This window comes from Arvicanthis niloticus, chromosome 13, assembly GCF_011762505.2.
Source record: "Arvicanthis niloticus isolate mArvNil1 chromosome 13, mArvNil1.pat.X, whole genome shotgun sequence".
Classification (NCBI taxonomy): Eukaryota; Metazoa; Chordata; class Mammalia; order Rodentia; family Muridae; genus Arvicanthis; species Arvicanthis niloticus.
Window position 1 is genome coordinate 55,413,607 of NC_047670.1, and position 26,510 is coordinate 55,440,116.

General features: G+C 51.4%; 1 protein-coding gene across 1 annotated transcript in view; it reads left to right on the forward strand.

Annotated features, from left to right (window-relative positions):
• Cacna1i (calcium voltage-gated channel subunit alpha1 I) overlaps window positions 1-21,653 on the forward strand; it is a 110,061-nt gene extending 88,408 nt beyond the window's left edge. Inside the window, 14 exon segments of the mRNA XM_034516566.2 lie at window positions 1,165-1,274; window positions 1,868-2,001; window positions 3,075-3,145; window positions 10,903-10,981; window positions 11,538-11,659; window positions 12,235-12,491; window positions 12,493-12,522; window positions 12,524-12,601; window positions 12,603-12,618; window positions 12,875-13,021; window positions 13,979-14,101; window positions 14,753-14,918; window positions 16,930-17,126; window positions 18,260-21,653. Of these exon segments, the coding sequence (XP_034372457.2) occupies window positions 1,165-1,274; window positions 1,868-2,001; window positions 3,075-3,145; window positions 10,903-10,981; window positions 11,538-11,659; window positions 12,235-12,491; window positions 12,493-12,522; window positions 12,524-12,601; window positions 12,603-12,618; window positions 12,875-13,021; window positions 13,979-14,101; window positions 14,753-14,918; window positions 16,930-17,126; window positions 18,260-18,901 (2,172 nt within the window). The 3' untranslated portion in view covers window positions 18,902-21,653.
• Window positions 21,654-26,510: the final 4,857 nt, after the last annotated feature.

Sequence of the window (26,510 nt, forward strand, 5' to 3'; positions counted from 1 at the left end):
CACCGTCTAGTCTAAGGCCACATGGGGAGAAAATGCTTTTAGCAGGATCCCACCTCAGGTACAGAGTTGAGTAGAGGGCCAGCATCCACGAAGTCCCTCTATGATGGGCTTACGCCAGGCCCTTGTGGGGAAGAGGTCCAGGGAAGCTGGTAAGTTAGAAGCTTGAAAGAAAAGGGTCACTTTCTGGGAATATGAGGGAGGTGGCATTTGTGAGCAGCCTGCAGCATGAGTAGCAGTGGCTGAGGTGTGTTAACATGGACGCTGCAGGGCATGATGCATGCGTTAATCCTCATTGTAAAGTCGACACTGGGAGAGCCTTGGTCCATTTTCCAGATGAAGAGGATAAGCCTCAGAGCATAAGCATCAGAGCCAGAACTGGAGCTTAGATTTGTGTTCAACATTTACTGTTGCCTCCACTGCCCACTGAGTATCCTGAGTCTAGGGGATGACTTTCTGGGGGCAGGTCCAGGGCAAGCATCCTTGGGGTAGATGCCAGATAGCATGTAGCAGAAGAGTGTGAGAGGCAGGTGCTTTCTAAAAGACTCTACTTGGCAGAGTTGACAGAAAGGGTGGCGCCAAGCCTCCAGGTGAGGAATTAGCATCTTATTTCAGTGGACAGAGAAGACGATTATGAAGTGAAAAGAAAGGGAACCATGGCAGAGTGAACAGTAATTATAGAATTTCCAAATTAATATGAGGAAATGGGATTATTACAGTTTACAAGTACCAATTATTTGTCTGGTGCCTAGAATACCTCATTTATAATTACCATGGCAGCTTTTTGATAGGCAGGAGGAATTGGTTTATAAAAATTTTAGTCAAAGAAACTAAGTGCCAGAAAGGTCAAACACTTTCCCAGGTCATGAACCAGATAGGGAGCAAGAGTTAAGCAGTATTCAAATCTATGAAATGTGGTTTGGGGGTCCTTAACCACTACCTCATTCTGTCTCCGAAGAGGAGCAATTGGGTCAGGCTAGCACAAATAAGGAAATAACAATATGAAATGACTATCACACATGAAGTCATAAGGAATGAAAAGGAATATAAATAAATAAAAAGTAACAAAGCATTATACTAAATGTAAATGGACTAAATTCTCCCCTTAAAAGGCAGAGTCTCTGGTTGTAGGAAAGTACTGGACCATGCTTCTCTTTGCCCCTGTAGTCTCTAGAGACAGCCCTCAAGTACTGCAACTACATGTTCACCACTGTCTTTGTGCTGGAGGCTGTGCTGAAGCTGGTAGCATTTGGCCTGAGGCGTTTCTTCAAGGACCGGTGAGTGGCTGAGTCATACTAGGACAGCAAGGTTGGGAAGAAGTCTTGATCTTTGAAGCAGCCTGAAGGAGCCAGTAACATCTGGATATTGATCATCAAGGTGTTCTAGCTGTTGACTATATTCCTGGGCAGGGAGTGATTAAGTCTCAGTGAACGTATTCAGGCTGTCTTAGTTCATCTCCTGTGAGTCCTCTGTAACCTGAAGACAGAGCATGGTCTGCCCTGGCTCATGCTAACTTTTCTTTTCAGAGGAAGTAACTGAGGCTTAGAGAGCTTGACAGACTGGCCAAATGCTATGGGAAAGGATCAGATAGTTTAGGATTTAGACTTAGAAGTCAGAGTCCATGCCTTCTCTCCTACAGGAGGCCAGCAATGTTTCTTCAGCTTGAGCAGTTCCCTGTAGAGGGGGAAAAAGGCCAGACTCACTGACACCAGAGAGAGTGGGTAGAAGGAAGGGTATTTACACATTCTAGTGGGCCCCACAGGAGTGTGAAGCACTGGGAGTCTGCCTTCCACTCAGGTGTGTCAGAGCTACTATGTTCCCCACCCCCAACCCCAATTCTTACTCCTGCCTCAACTTCCCTGCTGTACAGATGGAACCAGCTGGACCTGGCCATTGTGCTGCTATCCGTCATGGGCATTACACTGGAGGAGATCGAGATCAATGCTGCCCTGCCCATCAATCCTACCATCATCCGTATCATGCGCGTTCTACGTATAGCCCGGGGTAAGTAGGAGACAGGCTGAGTAGAGACAAGTAGGAGTGGGAAGGGGACTCCCTGTTGCCTATGGGAGAGCATGTGGGAGTGGGTGGGAGATGTGGAACATGTGAGCAAGAGGGACTCTCCTGAGTAGGGCAGAGCAGGATTCAAAAAAAGACCACATGTCACCCTGTGTGTACACAGCCTCCTGCATGCCCAGCTGCCCACCCCCGTGTTTGTGTAGACTTCCTTCTGCTTCCTCATGGCAGCATAACCTGTGTGGTCCAGTCTCAGAATGTGCCACAAGGACCCAGTTCCGGCTTCATGTGCCACCTGACCTTTCTTTAGCACTGTAGCAGGGACACAAAATGTCTGACACAAAATGTCCTCAAAATGTCTGACAATCTTCCTTTCCTCCCCAGAAGCCCTTCTCTCATCCCAAAGTTTTTCCTACTCTTTCAAAATCTTACTGCCACAGTGATGGTGGGGTGCTTCTTGTACCTCTGCCCACCTTCTGCCTATTGCCTCCATGTTCTAAGGAGGGAAAGCTGTGCAGAAACTGTGTCTGACACCAGAGTCCTTTTAAGCCCTAGGAGATGGGAGGGGATGTGGACCCTTGTGTCGGCCATCTTTGCTTCCCTTCACTCCACTGTACATGTTCTGTGGTCTTGAGCTTCTCTGAACCCACTCTGCATTCTGTTTTGTGCACATGCCCCTCACTCTGCAGCTGTAACCATATTCTTGTTTAAAAATATTTATTAATGTATTTCATATAAATGGGTATTTTGTTCGCATGTGTCTTGCACACCCAAAAAGGGCATTAGATCTCATAGGACTATGGTTATCAACAGTTGTGAGCTGCCATGTGGATGCTGGGCTTGAACTCAGGACCTCTGGAAGAACAGCTAGTGCTTTTAACTACTGGGCCATCCCTCCAGACCCTGCAGCCATAATCTTATGTAGTATCCAAGAGGGAACTCTGACCACATCCTGCTCTGTGTTCCCTCTCATCTCTGAGTTCATACACATGCATGTACACACTCATGTGTACACATATCCATAGCCTGGATTGACAGCTGGGGCTGAATGTCTCCTACAGTGTTGAAGCTGTTGAAGATGGCCACAGGAATGCGGGCCCTGCTGGACACGGTGGTACAGGCTCTGCCTCAGGTAAGAGCCACCTCCTTCTGGAGCCCCGCCTTAAAATGTAGGGTTCATTGTGTGGGGCTGGACCCTGGGGGATGTAAGCTTCAATTTTCCTTGGTCCCTGACCTGCCAAAACCCAGGACAGTCTCTTACCTGGGAAGTTGTTTGAACCTCTCCTGCTTGTCTTTGGGAACTCAGAACATGGTCACCAGTATTCACCCTACATCCAGCCTTATGAGTACTCTGAGGACATATACAGTTCTTTGGGGAGTCACCAGGCTGGTGGGGAGATAACCACCTCAGGGTCCTGTAGGGAAGATGCCTGTGTTATGCTCCAGGGAGGGAGGAGGCACAGATCACTTCCTGGGAATTTAGGGAAGGTGACTTTTGAACTGGACCTGGAAAAGTGGCTTGATGGTCAGTTGCTATGTGATGGACAGTGAGGTTTCCATGCAGCCTTCCAGGAGGGGAAGTGCAAGCTCCGGTCTGAGTAGGACGACACTAATTAGGTAGGACTGTGTCCCTGGTCAGTGGAAGGTGTGCTGAGGTCTGGCTCACAGAGGTGGGTATTTCTCATCTTTCTAATACTTGGGCAGTGTTAGTGCCCCCTTCCCCACCCAGTCATGTCCGAGTGCTATGCTGAGCTGACCCTTGCACACATTCACACTCATTGTGATTCATATATGGAATTTTATGCTTCATAAAAATCAAAGGCATACATACAGCACACAGGGAAGAGGGAGGCAAAGTAGAGTCTCCTGGGCACCTCCACTGAGGACATTCTTGAGTTTGGTGTGAGCTTTCCAGTGTTGCAATGTAAGGCCACCAGAGACTACCACACAGATACTCTTAAAGTCTTTATTGCTGGCTGGTGATTGCATGGGGAAACTTGCCCAAATCATGCAGCCCTGAGTCTTACGGCTCTTGGATTTTTTTGTTTTTGTTTCTGTTTTTTTTTTTTTTTTAATGCACAAAACCACATCTTGTTGACACTTGTCAGTTAGCAAGAAGCAGAACTCAGAAGCCAAAAAGCAAGATTAGTACATCTAGGGACTTCCCTGGAACTCAGGATCAGGTCTTTGATGGATTAGGTCTCTGCTCCCATTTTGGTAAGTGTTGGGGCACACGTGCTGGGTTTTAAGGTCAGAATGGTGCCTTTAATGTGGTCTCACTGTGCTAAGGTCTGGAAGCCTGTGACACTCCTTACTGTTTCTATGGGCATGGGTCAAATTGTGGGGTCATTTTGGGGCAGGGAGTTACATTGTCCCCTCAGCACTTTCACAGAACCTATTCTCTGGTTTACATAGTTAAGTAGGCAGCTGAACAAGCAGGGTCTTCTAGTCAGAGTTAGGAACAAAAGAATCAATGGCCCAGCAATGGCCATAAGTAGAGTATTTAACCAGTGCATCCAGGAGAGCAAGGATTGATACCACCGGTTAGATTCTTGGCATCTCTTTTCCCTTTTCTCAGTGTTATTTCTGGCTATGGCTAAACATTCTCTAATTACCCCTGACTGGTAGGCACAGAAGCAACAGGTTTCTCCCAGCGCCACACAGATACTTCTCATTTCATGAAGAAAAACCTCTGCTAAAGGAGTCTACCTGGGCTTCCAGATGGGAGGTAGAATTTTCCAGATGGCCTAGGTCTATGTTTACTCGAGTACTGAGTTTCTTAAATTTTTTATCCCCCACAACTAGGGCTGAAGTTCTAATTGTGGCAGAGCTTGTGATGCCTGCCCCTGCCAATAGGGGAATGGGAATAGGAACAGCTCGCTCGCCACGCACAGGGCAGCCCACCATCTAGATGTAGATGGGCCTGGGCAGTTCTTCCTTATAGACAATCACCTGTGGTTTGATACACGTGATGACCCCAAGGAGTGATGTCTCCTCCAGTGCAAACAATTCAGAAGATGCACACATGGTTAAGCTTCTAGTGCAAGTGAGCCAAGTAGTGCCTGGGGCCTGGAAATATGCTGTCTGACAACCTTGGAGTTAATCTGCTGTGTGTGGCTACAGGAATCTGTATGGGGGGGAACAACCCAGAGGCCTTCTTAGTAACATTAAACAGGTGCTCTTTTCTTGGATGACTCCGAGGGTGAACTTAGAATGCTTCCATTTACAGTTTTTTCAGAATCGGAAGTGGAGTGTATTGTTTGATAATCCCAACATAGTATGGGGGTTTGGGACCCAGGCATAGCCAGCAGTCTTTATCTATGTCTGGTAGAGAAACAGTTCAGGAACTGATACACCCGTTCTAGCATCCAAAACACTGAGGGACTGGCTTCCTCTAATTTCTGGACCTTTACCCTTCATGGTTACCAAAGGGGATATTGGAGATTTGGGGCTTGGCACCTTAGGGAGCTCATATTACCAAGATGGGCCAGATGACCCTAGGTGGATGTTTCCTTCGGATAGTACGTTTGCAGCCTGGGTCTCAACCACTCAATATAGCCTGACTCTCTGGGTTCTGCTGGTTTCCCAATAAAGACCTTCAGTTTCCTGCCAGGACCTAACCTTTCTGGCTATGGGACTGTGTTGCCCAAGACTAGTGAAATTATAGGTAGATTGTGATGGTTTTCTCTCTAAAGCCATGTGTACCCCTAGAAAGACGTGGTTTCACAACCCTACTGAATACAATGGTATTGGCTTGACTCTTAGCAGTTTGGGGGGAGTCAGCAGAGCGACAGTGTTGGGTAGGCTAGAGCTCTGTCTCCTCAAAAGTGGACCTGCAGCCCCAGGAGCATACTCCTTTGCAGCATCCTTTCCCAGTTGCCTCTGGTTGTGGTATTTTACAGACATCTACCTGGAAGGTGCATTGGTCTCAGTGGATAGACTGGCTATGAGCTCCCTGGTCGGGAATTCCTTAATTCCCATACGCAAAGGGGATTGGGATGTTTCCCACAGGGGACAAAGAAAACACAATAGAATGATCATAGACATGGGGCCCATGTCAGTATTATCTTTAGTGGGTCTGAGGACCCGATGACAACCTATCTATCTATCTATCTATCTATCTATCTATCTATCTATCTATCTATCTTTGTTCCCTGTAGCCTCCCTCAGCTGAGTGTGGTAGATTCATAGGATAGCACTGGCAACTTTCACTTTTGTAGGGGAGGTGAGGACCATAGGGTATGGGCTTTTCTATGTTGGCTCTAGGCTCTAGGTCAGGATCCTCTTGACCCATACAAGGTCAACAGGCTGGAACTTGTGGGCAGGCTCACAGATGGGCAAGGCCGTGGCCTCTTGGACAGTCTGATGAATAGTCTCTGGGTTTGACACAGGGACTTTTATGGACTGGAGGAGGGACTAGTTAGTAATCTCCACCTTATGAACATCTCTTAGCTTAGGGAGGAAATGGAAAGGCTCCCCAAACACAATTCCAAATAGGTGAAATCTCAGTAAGGTGTGGTCTTTAAAAGGGCAAATGCAGGAGGTTGGTTCAATGTTTGCCAGACTCAAGGACATATTTAGTTTCTTTCAAGGTCCTATTCATCCTTTCTACCTGCCCTGAGTTTTGTCACCTATAGGCACAATGTAGTTTCCAATTAACATTTAGGACCTTTGTTAGATTTGAGAAACTTGGGCTGTGAAGGCCGTAGGCTATTGGTCAGATCCCAGTGAGAAGGGCAATCCAAACCTAGCAATTGACTCTTTGAAGAGTTTCTTCTTGACCACTGAGGCTGTTTCTGTTCAAGTAGGATAGGCTTCCACCCATCCAGAGAAGGCATCTGTGAAAACTAATACTTATACCCATGAACATGGGTTTTATAAAAATCTGCTTTCCAGTGTTCTCTGGGGGTGTTTCCTCAGGTGTGGATTTCTTTGGGATTTTTCTTCCTCCTTTAGGGTTCACGTGGGCACAAGTAGTACTTCTAGACACAGCATGTTTGACAAGATTGTCTAGTTGGAGACTGTAATATCTGGGCCTCAACAGTTTTGGATGCTCCTGAAAGGAGGATGGCCTGGTGGGGTTTGGTGGGATTTGTCCCCTGATCAGCAGGGGTACAGAGTACAGGTCTCCCGTTTGGCAAGAACCACCATCCATCTGCATCCTGTTTGGCATCTTCTGTTTTTCCCTATTACATTTCTTCCTGTATGTTGTTTGGGTATGGGAGAAATTTGGGTTCAGGCAGGGTAACTAAGACCTGGAGAGCCCCCACTGGCTCTAGGGTCACCTTCTGGGTGCCAAGTCTGCTGCCCTGTTCCTTTGAGCTTCTGAAGAATCCCCCCTTTGATGCCCTTCACAGTTGTTAATGGCTACTTTTTTGGCAGCCACATGGCTTCTAGTAGGGCTACAATTTCTTTGTTTTTGATTTCCCTTCTGGCCAAGGTGAGCAGTCTCCTTTCTTTTCTTGATAGAGGGTCCTGGGGACATGGGCTATGGCAAATGGCTTTGTCTTCCCCCCAGTGAAATGCCTGGGTTAACACCAGAAGCTTAGCCTTTGTGCTGAGGTCCCTCAGCTGAGGGGCTGGGCCCATACTGTACTGTCCAGGGTGACAACTACACCCCAGCATACCCGATTCTATCTTAAATCAACCTGTCCCCATAGTGTACAGTATCTCTCCTGCTTCTCCCAGCAGGACATCTGCTAGTCAGGTCTGACAGATTGGACCCTATCCATCCATCTGTTTCCAGGCAACCATAGAGGGGCTCTGTTGGGTTATTGTTTGGCAGCAGGCTGGCTGGTTGATGGCTGAGGTTCTAAAGAACCAGATTCAGGGCTGGTCCAGAACTACCTGCTGATGTATTATTCAGGCATTGGATATCCACTTCTCTGAGGTTCTGCACAGGAGGGACGCTACAGAGTGTGGAGTGATTAGGAACACATTCCCAGCTCAAGTTCAGCATGTTAGTTCCACTAGTGTGGCTGTGGAGACATCTGCTCACAAACAAACAGGCAGCCCAGGCTGGGCTCGAACTCGTGATCCTCCTGCCTCTGCCTCCTTCAGCAAATCCTACCGGCGTGCGCCACCACAACTGGCAAGTAATCTATCTATCCATAAGATCTGATCCGTTTTGTAGTAGAGGGAGTGTCCAGGTGTTCAGAGGTCTCTATAAATTGGCTAAGTTTTAGAAGCTATGCTTTGTGCTTCCCACAATTATAGTTAACTCAGTCATTCTGGATTTCTGATGGGGTTGAAAACTTATAGCCTCATAGCCAATCCTGGCTGTTTACCTTGAGAGAAAAGATTTGAGTGGATGGTCGTCAGCTGACATTCATCCTAAAGCCAGGTTCAGAACTAAATGTTTTAGTTAGGATAGATGACAGAGGTTCTGGTTAGTCAACAAAATGATGGACTGGGTATTAGGACTATCTTGTACCTCACTGGTACAAATTGGCATAATTATGCTCTAATTGTATTTTGAGAGAAAAGTTTCATTTTAACAGGAAGGGTGATATGTAGGAGGATCTAAGGTGGGAGGAGTACTGAGAGGAAGAAAAGGAGTAAGAAGAGGAGGAGAAGAAGGAGAGGAGAAGCTAGGTGATGAAAGGGAGAAAGAGGGGGGAGACAGGGAGGCAGATGTTCATGTATCTCCACCAGTCAAAGATAGTTGATATATCTAGGTTGGGTAGTGGGTTACACCTCTGATTGAGCAATACCAAACTTATAAAGCCTTTGATTAACATTTTTAAAAAATGTATAAGTGCAAAAAGGAAAAGGAGGCATGGAATAGGGGTTCTCTAAGGGGGTAATGGGGGAAGGAGATGGCATCTGAAATGTAAATAAAATATCCAATAAAAAATGGAAAAAAACCAAACAGGATCAGATCTTATGGATAGATAGATTACTTCTTGGCTTCTAGCTAGGCTTCTTCCGGGGTTCTGGTGCCAGGGTAATACCCTGGGCCTTACTCACATACAAATAGAGATATCTACTAGGGCTAGTACAGAGATGAGGGTCTTCATCAAAGCCTTGAAAGTTCCCTGTTAAGAATCAGTGCATTGCAGTGGCTGGGTGCTGCTGCCAGTACTAATGGCTCAGCCAGCTCTAACATACCGGGTATCCTCTAGTGGCAACACCGATCTTCCATATGGATTCCTGTGCTTGTTTCTTTGTTTTAGGTATGGGGATGGGTAGAACTGCTGAAATTTGGCCCCGGGAAAACATTCCTTTGCCCTATACAGATGGAGAAGGCATCAGGGAGGGCCCCTCAGGGGAGGTGACCTAAACTGGGCTTTGAGAGATGAGAAAGAACTAACCATACTAGTCCAAGTGTCTTCCCTGTAGAGGAACAAGATATGCAGAGACCCAGCAGCCCATTCCCACATGGTTGGAGTCAAAGAGTTGAAAGATCAGACTGGAAGGGCAGAGGGAGGGGGTGTCATAGCGGGCCTTCAGCTCGGGGACAAGGCAACTATTTTTTGGGGTTTTGTGCTGTGGACTCTGTATGGAGTATTTGGACAAAAGGGCTCCAAGCAGAGCTGCCTCTGTGAAGGAGACTGAGGGAAGGCCAGAGGCGAGGAGGCAGGTGAGGAGGCTGCTGGGGCTCTCAGGCCCTAAGGGGCTGAGGGTGAAGGTGGGAGACTTAGGGGAAAGATGGGGGCAATATCCATTTCACTAAATGCTTGGGTCCTTGATGAATAGGACACCATTAATTAGCCAGGCACCGCAGTGCCAAGTGGCTGTCCTCCCTGTTACAGTCTGTGATCAACAGTGTGTGTGTGTGTGTGTGTGGGGGGGGGGGTGTTACTTTATGGTAATTACCTTCAAGCTGTCAGGAGGGATTTTCCTTGTAGGGCAGGCACGCCTTTCAGGTTGATCTGTAGCATGAGGTAAAGGCAGTCTCCCACTGGTGCACGGATTTGAACCAGGCTTGGAATCTGGGGCAATCTGTCCTGCAGGAGCTATGGGGACAGGGGTGGCTGCATCTGCAGGAGGCTCCTGGGATGACAGGCATTCGTGGACCCTCCACTCCTTCCTTCCTGTGACCAGCTCTGTACTGGCCTGTGGAGGAGGCAAGTGTTACTTCATTCAGTTGTGTCCCGGGCCATCAAAGGACAGTTTGCTGGGCTTGAATACCCGAGCTGTCCTCACTCAGGAGAGTGGTCTAACTAAACAGGAACTACTCTTGGTATGCCTCATTTTCACTCTGAGACATGGGGAGAGAGATGGCACATTGATTTGTGTGTGTGTGTGTGTGGGGGGGAAGTGTATGTGTGAGTGTATACACATGTGTGTAAGGGTGTGTAATTGATTGTGATTTTTTTGTTTTGTTTTGCTTTTTGAGGCAAGGTGTCTCCCTGAGCCTGGAGCTCATGAATGAACTCCAGGGATTTGCCAGGCTGTGCCCTCATAAGCAGGGCATATGCACACCCCTGTACCCTGCTTTTATGGGGCAGGGGATCTGAAGCCAGGTCCTCATGCTTACACAATGGTCACTTGACCCATTGAGTCACCTCCCCAGACCCCTCATAGGTTTCTGGGACAAGTGATGTGCTCATGGCAAAGACATTAAGCATCCAGTTCTTATCCGATGACCTATGCTGCAGGAGTCTTGCCTTTCAGGAGGTTACAAGGGGATAGCAGAGCTGGATACTTAGCAACAATGTAGCTAACAATATAGCTGTAACAGTATAGCTGCCCTGAGCCTGGCCTTGCCCCTCTCCCCCTGGCCTGAGGTCCTTCACCTCTACCCTTCCGCCCTGCTCCGGGAATTCTCTTCCCTGCCCTCCTCCAGTTCTGGAACTCCTCTTCCTGACTCTCCCCAGGCCTCCCCCTTCACCTCTTGCATACCCCAGGCCTCCAGCCCCCAGCCCAGCCCACCTCTCCCCGCAGGTGGGCAACCTGGGCCTCCTCTTCATGCTGCTCTTCTTCATCTACGCTGCTCTGGGAGTGGAGCTCTTCGGAAAGCTGGGTGAGCGCTGCCGCCACCAGAAGCGTGGTATGGGGCGATGCCTCAGTAGCAGGACTCCTCATTCAAACCCAGTCTTAGCATGGGGTAGTTTCTGAAGTCAGGCTCATGAATATACATTAAACCTGTCTGGTGGAATCCTGGACTTCAACTTTCTGTCTTCTGGGAAGCTTCCTTCCTCTGCTTCCAGCCACTGCCTGTCCTAAGCCAGGGCTACCCCAGTAACAGAGACCAGGGCAAAGGAGAGGGCAACACATCCCATGTTGAGCCCAGCCCTGCATGTAAGGTCAGTTTGAGAAATCAGGGATTTTCCCCCAAGGGGCTGGCCCTTACCCCACCCATCTCTCTCAGGAGCTGTTTATTGGCTAGAAGAGCCAAATGCTTCTGAGACTGAGACCCCAGCCAGTGTATCATTTCCTTGAGTCTCAGTTGTCCCATCTGTGGGCTGGGCACAGTCCACATGCACTGCTGAGGGTTGTAGGAGGTACGCTGAGAGGATGATCAGGGGCGGCAGCTTGGGTGCCATGAGTGGACAGGCTGACCACCTCTCCCCTCTCAGTCTGCAACGACGAGAACCCGTGTGAGGGCATGAGCCGGCATGCTACCTTCGAGAACTTCGGCATGGCCTTCCTCACGCTCTTCCAGGTCTCCACAGGCGATAACTGGAATGGAATTATGAAGGTATTCATGGGCCAGCTGAGGGAAAATCAGGTAGTTTCAAGTCCTGGTGTATGGCGGCCCCACTGATCCAGACATAGTACCCTCTGCATGCCCAGTGTCTCATTGTACACAGGAGGGGGAGACAGGGACCAGAGATGTCAGGGACCTCCTTGAATCCAGTGAGATGGAATTGCGGTCAGGTCAGGGAGAACCTTAGTGGGCTGGCCTGAAAAGCAGCAATGAATGCCTGGGGAACCCCGTGTCTTTTGTCACAGATTTGCCTGTGGTTCTGAGAGGTGGGGTCAGCCACAGTAGGGAGTGAAGAGGACCAGAGCAAACCAGATTAGGACCCTAGGGACTTGGCTGAAGTTGAGGCAAGCTCGGGTTCACCATAAGCTAGACAGACATGAAGGCAGTTAGGACTCTGGAGGGGCATTGATCTGGGGCCCATGGTGTGTGTGTGCATGTGTGAGTGTGCGTTGTGTGTATGCCTGACCTCTGGTAGCCTTGTGCGTCCTCTGTGCTATAGAGGTGAGGTGTGTGGCTGGGCAGGTATGCCGGGTGGCATTGACCTCACCAGCCTGTCCCTGTGGTAGGACACTCTGCGAGACTGCACCCATGACGAGCGCAGCTGCCTGAGCAGCCTGCAGTTTGTATCGCCTCTGTATTTCGTGAGCTTTGTGCTCACTGCCCAGTTCGTGCTCATCAACGTGGTGGTGGCCGTGCTGATGAAACATCTGGATGACAGCAACAAGGAGGCCCAGGAGGATGCAGAGATGGATGCTGAGATCGAGCTGGAGATGGCCCATGGCCTAGGCCCCGGCCCTGGCCCCTGCCCCTGTCCCTGCCCCTGCCCCTGTCCTGGCCCGAGGATGCCCACTAGTTCACCGGGGGCTCCGGGCCGAGGATCAGGAGGGGCGGGTGTTGGAGGAGGAGACACGGAGAGCCACCTGTGCCGGCACTGCTATTCTCCAGCCCAGGTGGGCAGGGGCTGAGAGGTGAACGGGGCACAAAGGGCAGGAGCCATGGGGCCAGATGGGTAGCTGGGCTGGGAGGTACCCTCCATCTTCTGGGCTCCCTCTGTGTTCAGCTTCAAGAGAGGGCGATCCTGTGGTGATGAGCTCAGTCCCAGGCTGTGGGCACAGAGAATGGGAAGGCAGCTCTGCCCCACCCACCCCAAAGTCCAGGGACCCAGCCGATAATCCCACCTGTCCCCACCCTGCCCCGTCCGCCTAGGAGACCCTGTGGCTGGACAGCGTCTCTTTAATCATCAAGGACTCCTTGGAGGGGGAACTGACCATCATTGACAACCTGTCTGGCTCCATCTTTCATCACTACTCCTCACCTGCCGGCTGTGGCAAGTGTCACCATGACAAGCAAGAGGTACTGACAGCTGAGGAAGAGCTGGCTCCCTGGGAGTTACCAGGGAGTGAAGTGCTGGGGGAAGTCGTGGCTTTAGGCTCCTAGAAACATACCAATCCCACTGGGCAAAGTGGTTTGTCTATGAAGGGCAACCCTGTGGTGGGGCCTAGAGAGCCCCAGAGAGAGTCCTCAGTTTCTATGATGTGCTGCTGGGACAGGTTTTTGTCCCTTCCATGACATTTTGCCCTTTCTGAAGCAGGGAGGGGTCTCTGGTGTCTGTTCCTTGTTGTTCTCTGATGGTTGTGGTCATCCTCCCTCCCCCACCCCGAATATCTCAAGGCTTCTCTTGGGAGCCGCCTTCAGGCTTCCTCTCAGAGGCAGCTCAGCCTCACTCTGCTCAGGAGCCATTTCTTAGGCTGTTCCCAAGAGTCTCTCCCAGGCCCCTGCACATATATATAGCTCCTGGGCTCATCCTAGGGACTTCTAGGATCAGTGTCTGTGAGGTTATCTCCAGGAGCTCTGGGCAGGAGCTGATTACGTGGGCTGCTCAATTCTCCTGCCCTAAGGTGGAGACGGATTTCTCAAGGTAGCAGGTCATACAGATCTCCTTGCAGGGACATCTGCAGAGGACACAAGTAGCCCTCAGAGGACTCATACCCAGCCCAGTTCTGTAGGCACTTGGTCTGGGGCAAGTAGACAACACAGCTCCATAGCTCACTGTGCCATGGCTACTTTTGTGCTCAGATACTAAGGTGGGCCATTCAGACCTGGTTTCTGTTCAGGGTGGCCCCTGTGGCATCCTGTGTCATCCAGGCTGGGATCCTACACAGAGTGGGCCCACCACCCATGCCCAGCAGGCCAGTGAACCACTCTGACCACCACCCCATGTCCTTTCAGGGACCTGTTGCTCAGCGCTCCAGGCCCAGGCTGCCCCATCCCAGCCCCAGGGTGACCCGAGGCCACCACCTCCCCCTGCAGGTGCAGCTGGCTGAGACAGAGGCCTTCTCCCTGAACTCAGACAGGTCCTCGTCCATCCTGCTGGGGGATGACCTGAGTCTTGAGGACCCCACGGCCTGCCCGCAGGGCCGCAAGGAGAGCAAGGTAAGTGACTGAGTGTCTCCTTACATTGTATTTCATGTGTGCTGCTAAGGTACACAGTTTCTTGGGCTAGGTTGCGCTCAGGCTCAGGTTGAGGCCATATCTTATGCCAGACACAAATAGCAAGTCACAGGTTGGGGTAGCATGAACCCATTAACATCAACGTGGACTCAGGCAGCTCTCAAGGAACTTGTGGGGCTGGGAAAACTCTGGAAGGAGATGCCCCAGCCCTTTGCTCCTCATGCAAGACCCCAGGCAGTGGCCAGAGAGGAAGCGCTCTTCTCCCCAAGTATGAATGTAGAAACTGAGTCACAACAAAGGGAGGAGCCTACCTAATGTTCTAGTCTGATGTCGTCACCCTGAGTAACTGCCACACTGAGTTAGTCTTTGATTATAGACACAAGGAGGACCCGGTACTGTCTCAAGGCCATTAGACTCAAGAAGGGAGGGGCGGGGGAACCAGAGCTGCCTGGGGCATCCAACAGGGCTCCCTAGCAAGTGAGAACCTTCCATTTGAGGACTGGAAGGTGGTGACTGCTGGTCAGGTGGAGGAGATAAGAGAAAGGACTTCCTAGGTAGGGATGGGGTTAGTTATGCAGGAGCCATGTCTCTGCATCCCCCAACTTATTGATCATCTACCTCCCTTGCCTGCAGGGTGAGCTGGAGCCTCCGGAGGCCATGCAGGCTGGAGACCTGGATGAATGCTTTTACCCTTTTGCCACTGAGCCAGTGTCTGCAGGCCCAGAGAGCCTGCTGTGCGAGATGGGGGCCATTCCGTTCAACCCTGTCCAGTCCTGGCTCAAACATGAGAGCAGCCAAGGTGAGGGTCAATGTCCTACCAGCTCCGGCACTCTGATCCCAAGAGTGTACGTCATGGGGGTAGGGGGGCTTTTATAAGAACCAAATGAGTGTCTGACAATTAAAGGAAAGACTCCATCCTGTCAGAGTAGTGATAGAAGACATTGAGCCACTGAGCTAATGATAGCCCGGTCTAAAGGAAGCTTCACACTGAGCTGCTTATGTTCTGTGATGAGAAGGGAACCGGGCTGCCACACACAGCTCTTGGTGTCAAGCAGAAGGAAGGATTACAGATGGAAGGCGTTTGGGTGGAGTCTCGTCTGAGAGGCAGTTTTCCCCCATATATTAACACAAGGTAACACATATGACTGAAAGACGTCTTTCAGTGGCCTGTTGATAAAGGGATCTCTACCCCAAACCTCCTTGAAAAGTGGGTCTGTGTTTTGGAACATGGGTGGACTGTGGGCTCAGGGCATGGGACTGAGCTAGCTTGCTTGTCACTTGGGCTCCCTCTTGGAGGATGACAGGAATCTGGTTGGCAGTACTGGCTGGGTAGGGGAAAAGTGAGACAGCCCAATAGAAGAATGACCCCCTAGGCCTTGAGCTTACTCTACGATGTCTTCTGTGCTGTCCAGGTGACTGGCTTTTCCATGGACCCTCTGTAAAGCCAGTGGTCTCTCATGAACATGATGGCTGGGATGCCAGGGGTTTCCTGGTCTTACAAACCAGAGCTCAGGGTCTGACTGCAGGCATGTTTTGATGAAGTGTTCAGTTAACTATTGATTTGGATGTTCCTTCATTATACTGGGCAGCACAGAACAGGAACCTTACCAGGACAGCCTGAACAGCTGCCTGGTGTCTACTTCCATATTCTGAACCCTATATTCCTTTCTCATTCTATGAAGGCAGAAGCAGCTGCTTCTGGTCCTGGCATACAAAAGTCTGCCTTGTCTCAGGTTCTCCAGCCTGGCCTCATCCCTTTCTATCTGCAGCAGAACAGACCAAGCCCATCTGGAAGCTTCTGTACCATCAGCACAGGCCTGGCCCATGCCTGGAACCCAACCCCACATTGTCTAAGAGGGTGCCCCCCACCCCAGGCCTAGCCATGCCATGCCAGATAGTCAGAGCCTGAGGGAAGAGTCTGAGTCAGAGTCTTAATGATTGAATACCTACTGTGTGCATGGTGCTGGGCTAGGTGCTCCATACCTGCTGTTGTCTCCAGAGCACTCCTCTTGTGTTGTTTACATTCCCACTGCTGTGCCCAAATGCCTGGTAAAAGCGACTTAAGGAAGAGTTTGTTTGGCTCACAGTTCTAAGGTACAGTCCATCATGGCAGGGAAGGCGTGGCAGTGGCAGTTCAAGGCAGCTGTTCACATTTGCATCCACAGTCAGGAAGCAGGGACAGATGAACTCTGGTGCTCAGCTCATTTTCTTTTTTGTGTTCAGTCCAGAACCCCAGCCTGTGGGATGGTGCCGCCCAGAGTTAGCAATATTGCAGCCTGTGGGATGGTGCTGCCCAGAGTTAGCAATATTGCAGCCTGTGGGATGGTGCCGCCCAGAGTTAGCAATATTGCAGCCTGTGGGATGGTGCCGCCCACAATTAGAGTGGCTCCTTTTACTCTCAGCCCAATTTAGAAACTTATACATACACACACACACACACACACACACACACACACACACACACAGGTACGTGCGCGTTCACTCAGAGTACCTCTCCTTGGTGACTCTAGAGCCTGCTGAGTTGATCATGACAATAACTCACCCCCACTGGGTGGATGTCTGTTCCCATTCCTGGAAGAAGGTGGCCTTGGAGTCTGGTCTACTGAGCTCTGAAAAAAGCACTCGCTCAGACTCAGTCCTTCCCGAAATCACACCAAAAGTGTTCCTTGCTCTCACAGCAAGGAAACCAACACTTCAAGTTGAAGCTTTGCCCACAGCCTCACAGCCAGTGTTAAGTAGTCCAGGTGCGGGCTGGCGCTCTGTGCCCACCGCCTGGGCCGTCCCCAGCATCTCCTCTTCCTCCCTTGCAGCACCTCCGAGCCCCTTCTCCCCAGATGGCTCCAGCCCTCTGCTGCAGATGCCTGCTGAGTTCTTCCATCCTGCTGTGTCTGCCAGCCAGAAGGGGCAGGAACCAGGCATGAGTGCGGGGACCCTGCCCAAGATTGCACTTCAGGGGTCCTGGGCATCTCTGAGGTCACCAAGTGTCAACTGCACCCTCTTGCGCCAGGTACAGGCACCTCCTGGATTCTGAAGAGTGTCCTGGAGCCACAGGGGACTGGAGTGAGGAGGGGAAGGGAAAGAACATCGCACAGCCACAGCAGTTGAGTCTGGGAAAGTTGGGGGAGCTTCTGAGACTTGAGAGGAGAGGTGACCCCAAAGATGAATATGAGCAAGCCCAGCTCCTGAGGGGGAGCTAAGTTGCCAAGGCAGCTGAAATGGGGGACCTAGCTGGAAAGGAAATAAAGAGAGGTACTAGGGAGGCTTTCTGGGGTGACGGGATGCTGGGGTCAGGGACCGTGCCTTGAATGATATGCGTGGGTGGTAGGCGCATCATCGCTGGACTGCTTGCATACAGATTATAGATTGCTTGATTGCGGAGGGGCAAGTTGGGAAATAGGAAGACTTGGTTATATTGTCTCCTGTACCAGGATGGGTGGAACCACAGCCCCTAGGCCAGCTGGGCACAGAGGGCCTTTGGAGCACAGGACAGAAACCCAGCAGCACCTTTGGTGGGCCATGTGTAATCCTATACAACAGTGGAGACTGGCTTGCAGCCTCCTTGCAATCATTATTCAGGCATGGTTAAGTTCTGGTTTCATCAGGTTGTGCATTGCAACAGTCAATGGACCCAGTCTCCCTGCCTCTCACGGAGGACAGTGTAGGGTTTAAAGTGTGCGTGTGTGTGTGTGCGTGCACGGTATAGGAGGAGAAATGGCAGAGCACGAGTGCTGGGGATATAATCTGTGAGAGGGGCATGGCTGGAGAGCAAGTGAAGCGGGAGGCTTGCCTAGGTGAGAGGTTGGGAGCCATTGGAATGAGGAAGGGCTATAGGGGACAGGTAGAAGAGACTGGGAACAAGGGACAGTGCTGGAGATGTGGTGGATGAGAGTCAGGTGGGAACTCTGTGAAGGCCAGGTTTGACACCAGGACTAAGAAGGAAAGCTCAAGCTGTCCAGAGGGAACAGAGCCTGTGTGAGGCATCTGTGGTCACTGCCTCAAGAGACTTCAGAAATGCTGGCGTGGCAGAGGGGATGCTGTGGGATCCTGGGTCCCATCATCAGACAGTCCTCTAAGGACGAGTGAGCAGACCAGGGAAAGGAGATGGTACAGGCGGCCTCATCCCTTCTTACCTCCCCGCAGGCTACCGTGAGTGACACGTCATTGGATGCCAGCCCTAGCAGCTCAGCGGGCAGCCTGCAGACCACACTGGAGGACAGTCTGACCCTGAGTGACAGTCCCCGGCGTGCCCTGGGGCCACCGCTCCAGGTGCCAGGGCCACGGGCTAGCCTGTCACCAGCCACCCGGCGCCGCCTCAGCCTGCGGGGGCGTGGCCTGTTTAGTCTGCGTGGGCTGCGGGCCCATCAGCGCAGCCACAGCAGCGGTGGCTCCACCAGCCCTGGCTGCACTCACCACGACTCCATGGACCCCTCTGATGAGGAGGGCCGCGGGGGCGCAGGTGGCGGGGGTGCAGGCAGTGAGCACTCTGAGACCCTCAGCAGCCTGTCGCTCACATCTCTCTTCTGCCTACCACCCACGCTGCCACCACCCGGCCTCACCCCAGCCAGGAAGTTCAGCAGTACCAGCAGCCTGGCCGCTGGACCTGGCCGTCCTGGCACTACTGTCTCGGCACGCGGCCTGGCCAGGAGCCCCTCATGGGCTGCAGACCGCAGCAAGGACCCACCAGGCCAGGCTCAGCTGGCCTCAGGCTTGGGCTCCTCAGCACCCGAGCCACAGCCACCTCCCGGAGAGTCAACTGATGCTGCGAGCAAAAGGAAGAGATGAGGGGCCGCAGGGGCTGCGGGGGGACCTGCTACCTGCTGTCCTCCAGCCTGCCCCATCTTGCCTTCTTTTACCTCAGGAGCCAGGGAGCAGACAGCAATACTTTGCCCACACCTGGGAGTGGCATAGGGGCCAGACAGCGCCAGGCCACTGGGCAGGCGACTGCGAGGGTCTGGGTTAGCCAAGGCTCAGATGTGGCCCCGTCCGAGGCCCTTCCAGTGCATATGCAGATATATACATATATATATAGAGAGACAGACATATATTTATTTTTTTTACTGAGAGCTTATGAATTCCAGAACGTGCTAAAGTGGAGGGGTCAGGCCAGGGCCCAGACTTGTTGGTCAGCACACAGGCCTTCGTAGCGTGGATGCCCCTGCTGGGGCATCAGTGGCTGTAGTTTTAGGGGTCTCCCCAAGTTGAGAGCAGCTTGAGAGGGCATTCAGGGCCCAGGAGACAGAAGAGAAGCAATTCAGGGTGCACTTTTTTTCCCTTTTAAAGAGACCCTACTAAGTTCCCCAGCCCTACCCCACACGTCAGGGTTTCAGTCTCGTCCCTCTAACTATCGTGTTGTGAAGTCTTTTGTAGACACTCTTGACACAAACTTTCTTAGCCGGCTAGATGTTCTCTTTAGAAAAACCAGGGGGGATTTTAGTCATATTTCTTAGAACAGGGTTGGAGGACAAGGCAGTTCTGAGGCTGGGCCGGGGCTCAGGGTGCAGTTTTGACTTCTGTGAGCACTTTGGGGAACAGTTCAACACCCTCTGAAGGCAGCAAACAGGAATAATTCATGCAAGAAGGCAGGCTAAGGGGGTCAGCGGTACGTACCTGCCCATGCAGATGCCCGGGTTGCCCTGGAACTTCCTGTCCTTATCCATGATGAAGGTCTCATATGTCAGCATTCCTGTGGATTATGGCCACGCACCCTGAACAACCCAATCCTTGCCCCAGGGGTATTTGGGGTAACAACAAATGTGAAGTGGGCTCTGAACATTTGCCCAAACCCTGGCTCCAGCCTTTCCCTGCCCCAACAATCTCAGCCTTCGGCTAGTTACCTGGACATTCACATCCTGACTCGTGCCTACCCCTGAGTATGTCTCAATGTCTCAAGCTGCAGGCTGGGTCTCCCTAGCTTCCTGAATGAGTTCAGGATAGGTGTTCTTATTTGAAAGGCTTCCACAGGCTAAGCTCTAAAGTTGATGTGGCCTGCTCTTCAGGGCAATATTATGGGGTGCTCACCCACATTACCAAGGGTCACCTTGTGCCCTGCTAAGAGCATGTCTTGTCTCTGCTCTCAAACCCTGAGTTCTCAGAAGGGCTTCAGCTGCATTTGTGTTTGTAAGCTCTGGAGTGTCCCATCTAGCACAGGGATCCTGGGGTCAGGGCATTGTGAGGAAATGAGGAACTATTGAGGGGTGCTGTCTGTAAAGCCCTTTGTAGAGGTGAGGAGTGGGAAAGTGGTTGTTAGACCCACTTTATATATGGGTAAACTGAGGCTCTTGGTAAATGAAGCAGCCATTTGGCCCTGGCAGCAAAGAGCCTGAACATCTGGACTGCATACACACACCATGGTTGTAAGGAGGGTGACTTCAAGGGCCAAGTGTGGAGTTGGGTGTGGTGTAGTGAGGACTAGGCCAGGCCCATGCTCTTCAGCGGTGGCGTTCGATAGCATCCAGTCCCCTCTGCTTTCTGGGCCAGTGTCAGTCATTTATCTCAGTCTTCAGGGTGCCCTGTGTGTTTATGCTGCTCTTCACAGCCAGTGTTCTCCCTGTCAGGGCACTGAAGGGGAGGGATGGTCAGGCATCCATAATTCTACACTGTGACCCCAGAGCAAGCAGACATGCTGAAGGGTGTTCTAGGGAAATGGGGAAGGTTTAAGTAAGGGCTGTAGCTGGGCACAGCAAGACATCCAGAGAGAACCATTAGCTGAGCCTAAAGCACAGCAACCTTACCCGGGGTGGGTTTCCCTAGGATAAGATCCTAGGTATTTGGCCTTGTATCTGTGAGAGGGGAATCGGGGACTAGGGAGGCTGTGAACTCCTGAGTTGGCAAGATGAGCTGGCAAGGGCAAGGGTTGGGCAGGTGTTCCTAGCTTGGGGCTGTGGCCTGTCCATCAAAGCACAAACTTCCCCATTCCACATGGGCCTGTCTATGAGGAAAATGGGGACCTAGGTACCAGTGCGCTAAAGCTGTTCCTGTGCCTGGCTGTGTGGCGTGGAGGGCACCACAACATCTTTAGAGAAGGGTCTGGAGCCAGATAGGGCCTGCCCTGCCTTCTTCCCGTCTTCTGCTCTGGTCCTGGCTTTCCCTCAGAGGAGGATGAATCGTGAGCAGTGCTTACCTGTCTGCTTGTCCCTAATATTTCTTCTGGAGCTCCCAGTTCCCAGGGTCACCTCCTGGCCTTTTTGCTGCTCTGCGTAAGAGCTTGGGGTCTTAGAAGCCGCTGTTAGCCCAGACACACACTTTTTTTTTTTTTTTTTTTTTTTTTTTTTTTTGGTCTTTGTGCAATAATCATTGTCTCTGGCAGAGCCAGGGCTGAACTGGGGCCTGGGAGGAGGCAGAGGCCACCTTGTCCAGCAAGCCCTCAGTCCGGCTCTGCTGCTGTGACTCTGACTTCCGGTCACTGTACAGTTTTTACAGTGTAAACGAACTTCCCTCCTAGTTGCTGAAGGCGCTGGTCCCAGATGGCCCAGGCATAGAGAAACCACGCCGCACCGCCAACCAGCGTTGTTTTGAATAAAACCCCAGAAACCTATTTAATACTTTCTCCATGTTTGCCCTTCTTATCCTGCAGGGTTGGGGGGTGTGCTGTTTATTCTCACTCCCAACGGCAGAGTGACGATGTTATCATATACTGCAGCTGTGGGGTCTGAGGTTTTGGGGGATCCAGAGACCTTATGGTAGGATCCTCTTGTGGTCAGGGTCTGGGTGGGGCTTCAGAGCTGGGAATGAGTCAAGGGAAGGTCAGTATGCTTATCCATGAGACAGATTCCTCAGGCCATAGAACTGGTATCATCAGGACTTGTGGCTACAAAGGACAAGTCTCAAAGAACAAAAGATGGGGCTGGAGAGGTGGCTTACTAAGGGAGAACCTCCTGCTTGTCTTTCTTGGTCACTGTTCTGCTGCCATGCAAAGACAGGATGACCACAACAACTCTTACAATAGAAAGGATTCAACTGGGGCTGGCTTACGGGTTCAGAGGTTTAGTCTATTATTACCATGGCGGGAAGCATTGGGGCACACAGGCAGATATGGGACTGGAGAAGTGGCTGAGAGTTCTATACCTGGAGCCACAGGAAGAGAAAGACACTGGGCTTGGCTTGGGAATTTGAAACCTCAAAACCCACGAACAGTGACACACTTCCTCCAACAGGGCCACACCTCCTAATCCTTCTCAAGCAGTGCCACTCCCTGGTGACTAAGTATTCAAATATATGAGCCTATGGGAAGGGGGGGGGGCTTCTTATTCAAACCACTACACTGCTCTTGTAGAAGCCGGTGGTTCAGTTTCCAGCACTCACATCAGGTAGCTCACAACTGCCTTTAAGTCCAGATCCAGGGATCCAACAGCCTCCTGTGCCCTATGTGGGTTCCTGCATGCATGGATTCAGGCCACACAGATTTTTAAAAAAAGAATCTTTAAAAAGAATAAAAGCACAAGTGAAGGGAAGACAGAAGTGAGAGGGAACAAGGAAACAGAAGGAAATGATTTAGTGGCTCAAGGTTTATCTAGGGCTCTAGCCAAGTCACTAGGACAGTCTTTCTACCTCCTGATTTCATTGTTTCTGTGTTTCTTTCTCTCTGAGGCCACCAGCAGTCCCAGGCTTGAGCTGTCCCATCTCTCTAGCACCTGACTCTGGGAAGCCTGGTAACACCTAGGGCAAAATCCTCATTCAGTCTTCCTCTGAGTTGATTAAAGTACACACCATGCCAGACACACTGGGCTTGTATTGGCCAAGCCTGACCATGCACTCACTCTGGGATCCAGGGCAGAGATGGCTGCTGGACACAGCCATGAAGTAAGGTTGAGGTCCTGTCTTCCTGATGAGCTCTTATCAAACAGTGTCTTTATTTTTTTAAATCTTTGCCTTCAACGGGAGGCCATGGGGCCTTCTGACAGACTGGTCACCTAGATGTTGCCAGCTGGAAATACAAGAACTGCCAAGTGGAGGGCCAGGGTGAACACCTGTTTCTTTTCAGCATTCCTATCCTAGCCTGTGTCCATCCATGCCTCAGGGGCTGACAAAGCCAGGGGTTGGTGGGGGGAAGGTGTGTGTGTGGGGCACCAGGAGGTCAGGCATGGCCTCTGGCAAGGCACCTCCTTTCCCTTAAGACTCTGTAGATAGAGGTGACCTGGGACCAGGACTCCTGTCCCATCCTACCTCATTAGCATCCTTGGTCTGAGCACCTTGTCTCTGCACATCTGGAATTCCCTATCTATTGACTATAGCAGCTTTGGGAAAGAACAGAAACCAGTTCATTGTGACAGGATGGGAGGCGATAGCTGAGGTGTGTGACTGCAGTTTCACCCAGACCACCAGGCTTCCTCTCCAAGCCTGTGAAGACGTTGGAACCCCTTTAAAGGCCTTCCAAGCTTCAGGCATCTGCCCTCCCTGCCCTGTCAGTGTTGGTATATGTGTAGGGAAATGTATGTTTGCCTGTTTGAGGATCTGTGTGTATATGTGGTGTCTGACAGTGTGTGTCTGTGTGGACATGTACATGTGTGTGCAAATACAGACACCTGCTTCAGGTTAACAGGACCTGCTCCAGAAGGAGCCTTGTCCCTACTTTATAGATGAAACAAAGCAAAGCATACTTTCCAGCAGGCTGGGCCCCAGGTCCATGTATACACTCTTAGGATGTGTGATTCAGGGCTAGTATCCCGGTCCTGAGCCTTGTTCCTGGGGCATCTACCTGGTTTAGGGTGCCATGGCTGGGAGAAGAACCTAGCAAACCTTTCTCCAGCAGCCTCTTTCTTGGCCTGTTGTTGTAGACCTGCTGATGACACCACTAGATGTTCTCTGGGGGCCTCTGAATAGCTGTAGCTTCCCCTTCATACTCCCAGGCCCCTTGGGTCCTTGGCTTCAGAAAGCACACCAATTGGTGAGGCTCCTGGAACTCTGAGTGTGGCCTTAATACCCCCCTCTACCTCCTTGGACATCAGCCCATGGCCGAGCTAGCATCTCTCTGGAGTGGCCTTTCCCTCCTCTTGTTACTGCTACCCACTCAGGCCCCATTATCCCAGATGGTCTTGATTGTCACTCCCCTTTCCAGACCTGCTCCACCAGGTCTCCTGACTACTTCCCTTCTCATAGCCCTGAGCTATCACCCCGATTCCTTTCTCCCTCATCCCCTGCCATCTAGTTTCTCTCTCCCAACCGCCCTGTCTGCTTCTTGAGTTCCTGTGCTCCAGACTTCAAGGAGACCTCTTAGGGTGAATACAAGGCTGTATCTCTGCTCTCTGATCTGTATGGGGGCTACCATGCTACAATGGCATTGAGTACAGGGATTCACTTCCTCTAGCTGGAAGTGTCGAGAGTGGTTTGTCTCTGTGCTCTGGAGGACGGCTCTGGGCCGGGCTAGGTGAGAGTCTAGATGGAATTCGGGTGGGTGGGTGAGTGGGTGGTTGGATGGATGGGTGGGTGGGTGGGTGGATGGTTGGATGGAAGGATGGATGGGTGGGTGGGTGGATGGATGGATGGATGGGTGGGTGGATGGTTGAATGGAGCAACAAAGGGGGAAAGAACAAATGGGAACAAAGGGATGTGGCTGCCTGGCTGAGGAAGGGTTGGTGGCAGCATACCCTGCTTTAGGGCCGGTACTCCAGGCAGCAGGGGTAGTGTAGATGGAGGGGAAACTGAGGAACTGGTAGTTGGAGCGGTCCCGTGGCTGGGTGAAGTGGGCAGAAAGGAGAGTTAAAGCCAGATGTAGGAGAGCCTGCCAGGACTCTTCAGAGCCCTCCTTTTGTTGAGACCCCAGAGTTGGGTTGGGGACAGAGGATCACTGTGTGCCACTGGCTATACTGTATCTCCCTATCCCTGATGCTCCTTTTGGCTCCACTTCGTCTCTATGGCCTCCATTGTTTGACTTGGCAGCTATACCTCTGCCTGCTCCCTTACTTTGCAGGTGGCAGATCACAAAGGGGTCCACCAATGCAGGGCCAGCCCATTGAGCTGCCAGGGCAGTGGCACCATCAGTGTCTTCCTGTTACACATTTACCAGCCAGTGGGAGGAAGAGGGACAGCATGAGAGTCATAGCAGCTGCTGGGGCCAGAGCAAAGCCTCTAGTAGGTCCTGCCTCAGCTCTACCCACCCCAGCAAGGAGACTGATTGACAAGTGAGTGTGTGGCTCCACCCACTGTGGCAGGGGTGAGCATACCTGAAGCCTGGGCAGGTGCAGCTCCTGGCTGAATGTCCTCTTCTTCCTGACCTAGCTGTCTCTTCTTCAACCCATCAGCAATGGTATTAGCGGTCAGTAGCTGCCAAGGAGAAACTGGCTTAAAACAACAATCAATCCAAGACCACTTTAAGAGAGTGACAAACCTTAGCCATCAGCACTCTTTTTTATTTAGACCTGAATTCATGAATTTTAACCACATGAACACAGGCGTGTTAGGTATTAATATATGTACCATTATGCAAAACTAGTGTTATGGCTGTAATGAAAATTAGATTCTGCCTCAGTGGGGGTGTTCTAGGAGGGCAGGCATCCACCAGTTTCCAGTGCTGTGACCTCTGGTTGCTGTTGCCATGGTAATGGTGCAGCCGTAAGAATGTGTGAACCTGAGGCTGGGCTTGTGAGGTAGGGCGAGGGCAGACCTGTATTCCAGCCTCCCTTGTCAACCCTGCACCCCAAAACGAGAGGGCTAGTGACCAGTCTGAAAGGCTGGGGCAGGCAGTAAGACAGTAGGGTGTAGCTCCCCACCCCCATGCTGACCTTCCTCTGCATTAGGCAGCTTTTTCAGAGAGGCAGTCTTCATATCTTTCAGTAAATACTAGTTGAGGGCCTGCTGTGTGTCAGATCTGTCCTAGGTTGTAGGGATACAGCAACAGGTGCCTATCCGTGTGGAATCCACCATGTCAGAGGGAGGGACAGACGTAGAGGGACAGCCTGCCTCTCAGAGCAAGAGACAGGTAATAGTCAAAAGCAGAAGCAGGGCCATCTTAGATGATGGGGCAGAGGAGTGACTGTTGGTCCATGGTTTCAGGGAGGGCAAGATGGGGCACCTGCTGGATGAAAGGAGATGGACTTGGAAGATAGCAGCCAGCCCTTCCCGACAAGGGGCAGAAGAGCAAAGCCAGGATATCCTATTCCATATGAATTTCCAGTAGGAGCTGGGAGTAACCTCAGCCACAGAGCACACGCCTGGCATACACAGAGCCCTGGGCCCCAGCCTCAATAGTAGAAAATAAAACAAGACTCCAATTAACCACAGAGGCTTTGTTGGTCCAAGTGTGTCTTGTGTAGTCAGAGACGCACACTGACAAGCCCTGGGTTGCCCATCTGACATGGGCTGCTGAGGTGACCATTCATGTGGCTGTTACCTCAGCCCAGGTCCAGTTGGAGGCAGCTTGTCCTATGTCCTCTACAAGCCCTCTTCAGTCTGAGCC